At 37.2% G+C, this 12,963-nt stretch overlaps 1 protein-coding gene across 4 annotated transcripts in view; it reads right to left on the reverse strand.

Moving 5' to 3' along the window:
* Nucleotides 1-12,963, reverse strand: part of AKT3 (AKT serine/threonine kinase 3) — a 159,007-nt gene that overhangs the window by 132,667 nt on the left and 13,377 nt on the right. For all 4 annotated transcript variants that reach the window (XM_065057885.1, XM_065057882.1, XM_065057883.1 and 1 more), the window contains one exon: nucleotides 12,543-12,697. Coding sequence is in view for 3 of the 4 variants with exons in the window: in XM_065057882.1 (XP_064913954.1) it covers nucleotides 12,543-12,588 (46 nt within the window). In the remaining variant the exon portion in view is untranslated. Of the gene's footprint in view, nucleotides 1-12,542; nucleotides 12,698-12,963 lie in introns of those variants that run through there.

Consider the following 12,963-nt stretch of genomic DNA (forward strand, 5'->3'; position numbering starts at 1 on the left):
CTGCGGCCAAGGGAAAGGTGTAGCAAACATTATGACAGACTTTAAAGCTGGGAATAACCAATAGCAGTTACAGTTTGAACCAAAAGGAAAATATCTGTGAAGCATTCTAAGTCTCCCATTTATATAATTTCAAACGAGGAACAGAATCTTTAGGTACAGTAAAAGGTGAAACCATCACTGCATGATTCTCTTTCAGAAAGGAAAGCACTCTTCAGTAGGGCACAAGCAGAAAAGGCTATTTCTTGGAGACCATCCCAACTACACACTCTGAGAGAGTTCTCCTCATCTTTCTGCTCTCAGTACCTGCTCTGTATCTCAGGCTCCACAGCAGCTCACAACATTCCATAATTAAGAAGGCACACTCGTGCAGCTAAAACGCAGGAAAAAAAAATCCACCTCTTTCCTCACAGTAAGGATGTAAGGAAACTGCCATCTTTACATGCTTTGTTGAGTCCTGTCTTTCTGATTTTAAGCCTCTGTAAAGCTTCATGTATACTAAAAGCATTTGTATTTAAGATGGTGCAATTTAAACACCATTCTCTTCCTATATAGTATGTTCTAAATAGTTTAATAATGTGTTCTTCAATCATTGATTTAATGATGATGCATCAAATTTCTTAGTAGAGAGCAATTGTTAATATTCATCCATTCTGAGGAATGATTAAAATGTTAATGAATTGATTTATTTCTTGCTTAGTGTATTAAAAAATAGAATATGCACACTCTAAGTGAAGAAATACAGATTTTCAAGGAACTCCAAAGAATACAAGATATTTGGAGCATTTTTAAATATGCCAATTGGCAAAAGACATACATTGTGGTAAGCCACCCTTCTTATCTAATCAGTTTAAAACTTTCTTCTATGCTACAGCTACAAATATATTGAGATCAACAGTCTACCAACCACAGGTGGCTTTTAGGGAATAAGGTGGATTGCAAGAAATGAAAGGCTATTAACATGCTGAAACTCTGAGGCAGGGTCGCATTTACGACAAATATACAAACACATATTGCGAGGCAATTTACCAGTGGCAATGACTTCACTAAATATAAAGACCTGTGACCTTCTATCCAGCAAGACTTACTTTATTATAGAGATATTGCTATTTTCCTTTAGTAAGGAAAGGTCAGACACACTATGCACAACCAGTAATGCTTTTGCACTCATGCTGCCTCTCAATAAAAAGAACTTTTTCTCCCTCTTATTTTACCCAGCTCTGGAGAAGCAACTTGTTACATCTTTTACAGGAAAATTCATTACTGGAAAGCAACACAAATTCAAATTTTATGTTCTTATATAAGAATAAGGTTAATCACTGAAGCAAGTTCCTCAAAACCACTCAAAATACCTATTAACACTAGAATTTTTGAGAACATGACCTTGGTTGAGTGGGTTGAGCTTTTAATAAAGGTAATATTTATTATTATTTGCCTATCTACAGTAGATTATTTAAACTCTCACTATCGATACACTCAACATTTGTGGCATTAATGACTATACTGACATTCGAGAGGCTGGCACAAAAAAAAAAAAGTCACTGAGTCTTATACATTGGCATGTATTGCACAGCTATTATATACCACAAATAATGCACTATGACCATAACCGTTTCCGTAACTCCCACTTTGTTGACTAAATAATATTTACAGCTATCTTCTTGTATCTTGTGCAGAGGAACTACAAGTGTTAGAAAGAATCCCCAAAAAAAAGAGTTTGTTTGTTTGTTTGTTGGGGTAGGGGAGGGGTGGGTGGTGTTATTTTTGTTGGAAAAAAGAACTAGCATTATGGTTGTGGCAAATGGGAAAGTAAAAGGCATTTGGCCCTGGAGAATGAAACACATTCTCCAGGAAATTTATCTATTTGGCCTGGAGAAATCAGGCCAATAATCAGGGTAACCTATCAGCATGGTTACCCATTGCTGCACATAACAGCAATTCCCTGTCTCCTCTGGAGCAAGGATGGTTGGATCGAGTGAGGGAAAAGATCATGAGAACTATAAGTATAATTTTAATCTCAAGTCATAACCACCTGAGACTAGTGATTCATTGGCTTCTGGGTGTCTGTCTGTCATGAGCTCTGAGTGTTGTTTTTTTTGGTTACAATACTCTTTTAAAATAGCTTTCAAAACTCACCCCAAGAGCATCACAAAACTACTGTGTCATTTGGATTAAGGAATGACTTAATGTTTCACCCATTAGCCAAGTCACTACTCTGTTAAAAATTAGTTTGTTTAAAAATCAGAAACACACAGGAATAGCAAGCAGCTGATCTCCTGGTGGCATTTTTTTAATTCAGTCACGTTTAGGACTAGCACAGAGAGTAAATCAATGGCCCTTTTCTAAACATGAACTTAAAGAAAACCATCTTGAGATACAAACTAGCTGTGCTGCCATCTGGTTGTAGTGATAACCTCAGTTTTAGGTGCAGTTCTATAACTGACTGACTCCTGCAAAAGTTGGGGCCACCATTAGGAGGCCACTGTCTTGCCCCTCCACGCTGCCACTCACACATTCCCCTGTGTGCCAGCACTACTGGTTGTGCAGCTACATGGTGAGTCAGGCCAGGGAAACGATCCATCTGAAAGCCAGCTAGGAAAATAAAAATAGATTCATTTTCAGCCAAATAAATTTCCTGGTATGATTCACCATGTCACTGTTATGCGCACAAGTGCCAACACAACTGAACAAGAAGAGGACTTGACACTTCCCCCATTTCAGCAACAGCTTCCACTTAACACAAGTTTCAAGTAAACATGGAACTGCATCTATCAGAGACAAGTTCACAAGCTCCTAATTAAAATACAGTAGCTGCTGCTGTTTCTCAAGATAAGAATAAGCTTGTTCAGAAAAGTTTCCAATGTATTAGTCAGCATACATAAACTGGCATGATTTTATAAAAGACAGCACTGTTCAACACAAAGTGAGCGAATACTAGTTTTAAAGTAAAGCAATTAATGCTGGAAGAAAGCACACTATCTTGTGCATATTTTTACATGTGTAGAAATTATATCACTAATCTATCTGCAAAGTTTCATCACATCAAAAGAGTGTAAGTATAGGTAGAGATGTTGTCATGTCCCCATGAATTACTCTCCCAGTGATCACTGTTAAGGGGTTTCCTCTGGTCTCTCTGGAAGACATCTAGCAAAACAACTAACCTTAAGAATTTATAAAGGACAATTGGTCTCTTGCATCTTATTAACAACTCCTTCCTCTGTATGACCTGACAGATTTCACTTCTTCCTCTGCAACATGTCAGGGTGATAAAACCCCAAAAAATCCACTGCTTCTCTACCAGGCTGAACTTCAACTACTATAAGACTCATTCTACATCCTACATAAACAATTACATTTTTAAAAGCATGAATATTGAAACATGAGGCACTCAGAAGTTTCACAAGGATGAACCTACATTCACAAATCCTCAGAGGTGAAGTAGCAATGCTATTTCCATTTTATCCAAGGGAAACTGCCTTGGACAAATTCAGGTTAAAATCCACAATACTGAGTGCCAAATTTAAGATACTGTTGGCCCAATTCTTTACATAATTGACCATATTACACATCTTTCTTCATTACAAACATAGTTTTGTGTGAGTTTATCACAATCAAAAGCATAAAACACTCGCATAAAGTAGCAATCAGATCTCTCTCTGGAGGCATGATTCTCATTACCTAGACTTTGTTAGCAGCTATCTGCGAAGATTATTCTGGCTTTAGTAACTTTCTTATTATGACAATGTTGACAAAAGGCCAGCAGGAAGCTATCCCCAGTAAAATTTTTACACTTCAACTGTCAAATGTGAAGAACTGAGGATTATGCAGTTTGGAATGTCAATGTAAAAATGGTAACAACTCATGAAACTGGGGACTTCCTAATTTTACACAGTTAATATGCTACCATATTGCAATTAAATATTTTTGGGAAGACTACCCCAAAGGCAAGACCAACAACATTTTAAAAGTGAACTTCTGAATCTACCTTAAAAGATGGAACATGTTCTCTTATCAGCGCAGTATGCTGGCATCTGACATTCATGTCCTATCTTCCTATCAGTTTTAAGAAAGCAAACTATAAATTCAGAATTTGCGGTAAACAAGATGTCAGTTGCAATGATCTGTGATGACAAAGAAATGTACGTAGATTTGTAAGAAGTAAGCTAACACTGCCCTGATTTGCAAGGGAAGTAATCACTAACAAGACAGACTAGCTGGGACACAGAGACGGTACTGAAGAGGATAGGAAAAAAATGAGACTGAAGGTACATCTACGTTACAGATAGGGAACATATATCTGAAGCAAATCTCCCAATTATCAACTATTATAAGCTTTGGCTTACACTGTGACCACACTTCACACATTCCTACTGCCAAAAGGCTCTCAAGTCCATAGGAATAGACATGACAGCGAATCCAAAGCAAAGCTCTCAAAACATGCAGAGATAGTATGAGCATCAAAATCTAAGCACCTCTCAACAGATTTGCTCCTACTGTACCATATTATGTGCTAATGGAGATCAACCCTGAGAGCCAGGAAATCCTCCCAGTGCAAGTCAAGGTCTGTACTGCTAGAACTGAGCAACACTGTTTTGCCTGCAATACACGAAAGATCAAACTGCTCTCAGTGAGTTGGAGGCTGAATAAATCCCAGGCATTAGTAGCACCTTCTTTCCACATTTTGGTGGGGAAAAAACTCTCATTTTGTCAACAGATTGTAGAGATGCTCATGAAGTTCCTCCAAGAAAACAGAAAGCAATCAAGACAGCACAAACAGTTACAAAACCTTCTTCCCTTGTCCTCCACCTTCTACTCATTCCCTAAATCATCATTAGTCTGATCTCCTCCCAAAGCTTGTTTTTCGATATCTCAGTTTGCAGGCTCTGTTGCCTCTTTGATATCCGTGCCCCAAAACTTTGACTTCTCAGTCCAGTTCTGAAACTCCTTCAGGACCTAGTTTCAAGTTGCAGCTGTTGACCTTGTTAATGTTTTTAACAATTACAGCAGGGCTAGTATAAGAGAAATTGGTCCCAAAGAGGCATAAGCTGATTGACCTAGCTGAGAGGTAAGAAGAACAGGTACGTGGACTCGCTTTGAAATAAAGCATGCACTAAGATCTGGGAGATTTGTTGGAGTGGCACATAGGTATATTGAGGGAAGATGTTTTTTTTAATGAGATATCAAAAGCCCCAGTACTTCAAGCAAGTTATCTTTACAATAACATGTTCAACGTGAAAGTGACATAAACACAAATGAATTTAAGTTTAATTAACAGATTACAGTATGCCAAAGGTATTTCACCATGACTACTTAAGCTTTAAGCAAAAATAAGGAGTAGGAGTTCTATTAAATTGAAAACCTATATTTGGGATACAGTTCCTCAAAGTCTCCCCCAACAGCAAACATTCAACATCTGCTGGCCATGCTGCTGCCAGGCCAAAAGGGTTGTGAGCTGGAAAACGACAACGAATTGTTAACATCTTGCTTCCCTAATTCCTGCAACAGAGAATGTTAGCTTTGCTTCCTTAAAAGTATTGCCCCCATGGGTAACAAACTGGTATGAATAACAGAAACTGCTATGAAGGGAGAAAACCTTCAGAACATGAGCAATAAGGCAGCATTCATTACATAGGAACTGGAACAGAATATGTAAAACCAGTGTGTCCAGAATACTGAAAAAACCCATTGCCTTGGTGTTTTCCTGCCTAACAAGTAACTTCTTGTTGTCAGGAACAGTAAAAGCACTTTTCTACCATAAAACTCAGGTCATGTGAAAGCCCAAATCCCAAGGTGATAAGCACCAGAAATGTGCCTTACAAGCCACTGAAAGGATGATAACAAATAAGGACTGTCTTTAGGTATTGAACTTGTTCTACTTCTTTTCAAGAATCTGAAAATCAACAGCACCAAGGTCAAACATATTGGTACTCCCATGAATGTTCCACACTACTAATACTCTACAAATACAAACATAGGATAACACCTTTCTCCTTTTGAATGTATTACTGCATCTTCTGTCTGGCGTATTACTGGCAGGAATTAATATATTGAGTCAAAGAACACACACAGAATTTTAGCCACTACCATCTACAATACATCTCCATGTAGAAGAGTGTAATTTTTACTAATCAGAATCACAACAGTACAACCAATGAAAAACTAGGAACAGGCTGTATTACAGCTACATTGAAACAAAAATAATTTAAAAAATAGAAATGAATCAACCACACACAATTATCTAAACTGGCATTGAACAAGGATTTGCAGAGAAAAATCTTGAGACTGTTCAAAATACCTTGCATTTCAGGCTTCAATTACTATAGAAAACTGTCTTTACCTGCAGAAACTGGTAATAACCCAAGGCAGAGAGCTGCAAAAACAATACTCACCAATTTACTACCCAGAAAGTACCTGGAATAAACAGTTATTTAGCAAACAGAATATCCCACACTCATCCTAGTTGCATTAAGCTGAAGATTTTTGCATGGTTCTGACCTTATTTCAGGGACAAGTAAGGTTAAAAAGGTTATCACTATTTCGGAAAGAAGAGCCTGACACCCAACTGCAAAGTGAATGGGAGAGAGGAAGGGCAGAGAGGGGCCTTCTCCTCTCCCAGTGGGGAAGCTGCAGGAAAACACAGATCTCTGCTCGGAGCATATATGGAAGCCAAAAAAACCAGTGTGTGAGCTTTCCCCAACTGCAAGCAACTTCACAGGTTTACCTAAATCCACTTCTACACTGAGTGCAGGATATAGAAATATCTAGCTATTTGAGAAGTTAAAAAAAAAGTTTTAGATATACAGATGTAGAAACATTTATATAAGAGTTTGAACTGCCATTTCTTCTCTCTTTGGTTGTCATGGAGCTGCCTCTTTTACATTCATATAATATTTTATTGGAACACGCATCACATTTTTTATTAATTAGAAAGAATTAGAGTTTAGTTTCAAGTGGTTCATCAATGAAGACTTTACCTTAACTACTATGCACCAAGACAACTAGAAAAAAATAGTTTTGATTTCTTCTACTTCATGTAGCAGATGTTCAAGATAGTCTATTTAAATTTCTTTGTTAGAGGTGTGTTAAACTACTCAAATAATTCAGACAATCTGCAAACAAGATTTCTGACAGGTTGTAAATAACACGCAATTAGTATCATAACTTCTGAGATTAATTTTTCAATCAAAGCATGTCTGTCTCCATCCAAAAAAGAACAAAAAAAAAAAAATTCACACTACAAAACAACAAAAAACTCAAACATACCACATGAACTCAATCTCCAATGTGTATTTCCAAAATTAACATCTGTCTGGTTTTGGTTCAATTATAAAACCCAATGTCCACTGAATTACTTAGTACTTTTTCTGGATTTGGGGGGAGGAAAAGGGGATGGGAAGACATGTTACCCTAACACTGTAACTAATCTGTACTTTATACAACAACTGTATTCCTATTTGGAACAATACATTTGTTCCACTACACTGTTTATTCTTCTTGATAGTAGATAAAATAACAATAAATATATTCCACATGGTTATTTCTTAGAATCCCATGATATCTCCATGATGCCCTGAATTGCAAAAAAGAAAACAGACCAGCAGTAAATCAAATATATATTATTCTATAAACTCTGTGAGTTTCGAAATACTAACACTACTTCAGGTGATTCAATTCTGATACTAAGAAGTTACAAAAGGCTGCTTAAAAAATTAAAAAAAAAAAAAAAAAAAAGAGAGAAAAACATTGAGTGAAAAATCGTATTAGAGTATTCCAGTGATACACTGTTTACAGGACAATCTCATCACAGGAAAGCCTTCTGACATCTGTTTTTCACTACCATCTCATTACATCACACTTCTTAAGTTACCATGGTTAAGCCGTAGCAATTTTATACTTCAGTTCTCTCTCTATTAAATTGGTATACTAGTACTTCTGTAGTTCAGGTGAGTGTTGTGAGATAAAATGAGGACATCAAAAACTGTGAGATTATACTAACATCACCCTCATAAGCAAGTCAGATACATTTTTACTCAAATGACATTGGATAGATAATGTATCGTGTAAACCATATAAAGATTGCCATGTCAAACAGCATTATCTAAGATAACACACTTAAGAGCAGAAGCCCAAACAGAGGTGTGGTAATTTAAGTATGACAAAAGAAGCACTGACTTAAACTGACAACATTTTGGTTTGTCTTTAAATAATGATTTAGCCATATTGTTATGCAATTCACACTGGGTATATTTTCCTCCAATTGAAAAAAAAAAAAACAACCAACCACACACTCTTTCAATTAAAGCAAAAGTTAGTTGACATGTTAAATTTAAAACTGGGTCCTTTAAAAAGTTACCATCTATGTCAATTTTTCCTTTGTCCCAAATGATATTTTAATAACATGGTAACAAAGACTGTTGAACCTATTCATATGTTTAAACTAATTGAAATCTTGTGCACAGGTTATATATAAAGAAATTAGGTTGCAATTAAGCATAGTTATTAATGATTCTTAAATCTAATTGTTGTGACTATTATAGACCACAGACAAGGTCAACTCCACAACTCATGAAACTTTAGCTTTAAAGAAAAAAATACCACCTGAATTATATGCACAAAGGCCACTTTTGTAATGACATAGCTCTAATCATGCCAAGTATGTTCACTCAGTTAAAAAAAAAAAAAACAGCTTTTTCCAAACTGGTACATAAAAAAAATAGATCCCCCCATAAAACAAAGTTAATTTAGTAAATAAAGAAAAAAAAATAATAAAAAATAAAAATACTAACTCTTGCAATAATAAAAACCCACTCTGCAAAAGATTGTGCTTATAAGCAAATCCAAAGCACATAAGCCATTTCAGCAACTACTGCAGAGCCCTTACACTAACTGCATAAATGTCAAATATGTGTTTTAAATTCTGCATAGCAGCAGCAAGGTTTGGATCAATGTATTTCAGATTTTTAGTCAAGATCACTTCCCATTCACCTGTATGCATTAGAAGGAAAAACACTGGTGTCATCTAAAAAGGAAACTCATAAAGGAAGACAACAGATCTCTTCTAACATGGCTACAGGAATAACTGGAGAACAGAAAGTAGAAATTTTATTCTTCTCTCTGAAACAAAACACACTGAGCCAGTAAATTGCAAGAATATTTTTTCCAGCAGCACAGGGACACAAGGCCATGAGATGTTTGCTTCTTATTACTAGATCTGAGAGGGTTAAGACACAGACAGCCTTAAGATCATCCATACAAAATACATTCCCTACTCTCTTGACTGAACAGAGACTTCAATCTAGAAGACTGTTCCGCTGGCTCTCTGCTTGTACAAGTTCTGATGTAGCATGGGTACATCTGCATTAGTACTTCAGCACAGATAAGGAGAGCACTTTTGCAACAAATCTTCCTGCCATCCTAGTTAATCCACTTTTGCTTGCTGCACAAAGCAGTTCTGGGGTGCACAAACCTGGTTCCTTTCAGACAAAACTAAAACGCACAAAGCGTACTTGCAGAAGCACTACTGCTGCTAATGGGGCACAGTAGCAGACAGGAGCTGGTCCAGAGGGACAAGCACATCACTTTGCAAATGCACTGTGTGTAGATAGCTATAAGGTCCTCACCACCAATGGTTTCATTCTCTGAATCTGCTCTCACTGGACCACATTACGTTCTCAGGCAGGCCCAGCCACACTGTGCTTCAAGGTCTCCTTTCACCTGTGAGATGGGACCCGACTGCACCTGAGGTTTGCTGAGCTTCTCAGGCTTTGCTTCCTCTTGGGTTTTGTGTCTTCTGTTGTCCAAAGTTCTCACCTGCAGCCTATCATCTCTGCCAATTTGACTATTCACATCTAATAGCTTACTCTTCTTCAGTATCATCTACTCTCACTACACTGAAACTTCTTCTCATAAAGACTATTCAAAGCCTGACTACGATCATCCTCAAATAAACTTAATTCTGGCATTTCTCAACTTTGAGTGCTCGCTAATTTTAAAACAGTAATACTTTAATAAGTTGATCATTTAAGCACACACAGATAAACAGACCACTGAAGCCAATCGTACAGCATCACATCGACTCTTCAGTGCTCAAAAGCAGGGTTAAAAGCTTACATATAGCCCTCAGCCCTCTATTATTGACATAGATACAGCACTAAATAAAGCACGTTTCCTCAGTGCATTTCACAGCCATTAAGGCTTGTATCACTGTGCCCCAATGGACCTTGTCTTCCGCAGCCTCTCTATCCAAGTCTCAGCCCAGAGAGAGATCCTCAGCTCAGCTTGTCCTCCTCTCTCATTCCTACGTTCAGATCACTTAACTCACCTTAGCAATGGCCTCTCTCATTATCTGGCTTTTCAAAACCATTCATCCCAGTACTTTCAAGTCATCCTCGTACTCCTTGACTGGGCTGTGAATCACAGAGAGACTACTCTGTTCTTTTCCTTATATGACAAACTTTCCTGACTGCTGAAGGGAACAATTTTAAAATGTCCTGGGCTGTAACCACATGATCAAGTAATTTGGCATAATACAAGCAGATCAGTCAATCGAAGCAGCTGGTGCCCAGGCCCCTATATCTCCAGCATATAGGGTTTATGAATTTTATTCCAAGTTCAATTCAACCTGAAGCCTCAGGCTGAACATTGCACCACACATGTGGCTCAGGGCTGCTCAAAGGGCCGATGGTGGGGACTGGAGTTCACTCTGTGTTAGCCTGGAGAAGATCCCACGCTCAGCTTCCCCCAGGAGGAAGATGGCTTATACCTACAAAAACCACCCTGTGAACTGAGCCAATGAGCGTCCAGTGGTGATTATCAGAGAATTCACTTTAAAACTGTAATAGCATGATAGCTTGCAGAACCAGGGCAGCTTTACCAAATCTAACAATGCTTCTTGGTACAGAGAGACAAGATTTAGCTGACAAAATAAGAAGCTTCTACCAAGCATATTCCACCTTTCAGAATTTAGATTAAGGTTGGATACTTTTTCTCAGCAACCATAAAAAAAAGGTGCTTAACAACTCTGATTCTCTTGTTCCAGAGCAACGTCAGAGTAGAAGTTGTAATTACATGAAATGTATAACCATTGAATTAAATGCTTACAAATTCTTGACACTGGAAAACACCACAGCACTTTACTTTTTGTTTTCAGAAACAAACAAAATGAACGCTTTAATCCAGCAACAACCAGAATAAGTCAGATACAGAAAATTAAGGACAACATTAGATCTAATTAAAAAAAAAAAAAAATCCCACTTAAACCTACACTGTTACCTATAGCAAGGAAAAAAACAACCATGCATTCACCTGAAGTTAAGTAAAATAAGGAAACATGCATGTCATGAAATATCTTTACTTAGAAAGGAAAATAACTACTAACTAATTTTGATTACTGACATCAAAATGCCAACTCAGTAGGCTTTTCTTTAATTAATATATATCCAAACAGCATGAGGAGGAAAACCTGTATTTTCCATTCCAGAATTTCAAATCTTCAGTAATACACTGACTTTCATTGTACATTGTCCTCTTCTGGATGCCAGTGCATATCCAGTGCTCACAGAGTTGATAACATGGTGTAATAAGAATGAGCAATATTACATGAAGGAACTCATGTTGTGTAAAAGACAATTATTTGGATCATCCTAATAATTTTTTAATACATTTGAAAGAAATTATATCAAATAATGAAAAAACTGAAATCAAATACCCAAACTGAGCAAAGAACAAGAGGATGGGAAGAAAAAATGAATTTTAGATAGTTCCTGTCATGTAAAATTTCATTTGTCATAAATACATGTATACATTCTAAAATAGGAAGCAGGCCTTAAGATTCATGCACTTTAGCCCACTTTCATCTACAATACCCACAATGCATCCTGAAATACAATTTATGCAGGAATAATAACAGAATAATAAATTTTTTCTCTCATTCTCTTGGCTTCTTTGACATTTAATGTCAATCTGCAATAACAAAGCTAATAATGATCTTTGTCTTCACACACTCCTATTGAAACAAAGCATTCCTTTGTAAATTAAAGCGTAATTTTGTTCCCACTATTCCAGTCTAAATCTTTCCGGGCTAGAATTACAGAAGCTCAAGGCATAAATCATCCTATAATCCAGATCACCTTCTCTCTGGGAAAGAGATGATGTTCTTTTGAAAACAATCATATGGGCAACCAGCATCCAAAGCAAAGCTGCATGAAGCATGGAAGACTGTGCACCTCTATTGCTACATCTTCCAGCTGCCACCACAGCCTCCTAAGTCTGATCCATGGGTGACAGCAGCTGCAGCAGCAAGGTTAAGTAGGAATTAGTGAGTCCAACTTCCTCTTCACTGTCAGTTACCCTCATAAACAGGGGCAGTGCTGAGGGTTAAGTATTAACAAGACCAAGGCCTTAATGACCATTAATTCCATATGGTCAGATTAGCTTGCTGCAGACAAGAAGATAAATGAAGAGTGGTCTTGTGTATAACCACATAATGCCACTGCACACAGCATATGATGCGTCAGAAGAACTTTCCACTGAAAGGTAGAACTTACCCCTCTTCTGAACCCAGCCTTCCTTCACAATGGTAACATCGCTCATGATGGCTCCACTCTGAACCCCCGACTCAAAAGAGTATTTCTTTGAGTTATCAGCTTGTCTGTTTGCCTTCTCTTCTGCAGCTCTTCCCAATTTCTACTGATGAGTCAGCCTGGAAGGAAATATTAGAGAAAGAATTTAAGTCCTTTCTGTATTTCATATTTGACAGTCAACAAAAAAGTCCTTGTTGATGTCTTCTGCTGACTGAGCTCATATTAAAAATCTGCCTTTTTTTTAAATTAACCATATAACAGAAACATGTTTCTAGTCTTACAGCACATTTTCCATGAACACTGTAATGCTTAAGAGCAGCAGAATGTGTTAAAGTTTAAGTCATTAAAATTTAAGCACTTTTATAAAATGCATACAGTAGAGTTC

This window comes from Columba livia, chromosome 3 (assembly GCF_036013475.1).
Source record: "Columba livia isolate bColLiv1 breed racing homer chromosome 3, bColLiv1.pat.W.v2, whole genome shotgun sequence".
Taxonomy (NCBI): domain Eukaryota; kingdom Metazoa; phylum Chordata; class Aves; order Columbiformes; family Columbidae; genus Columba; species Columba livia.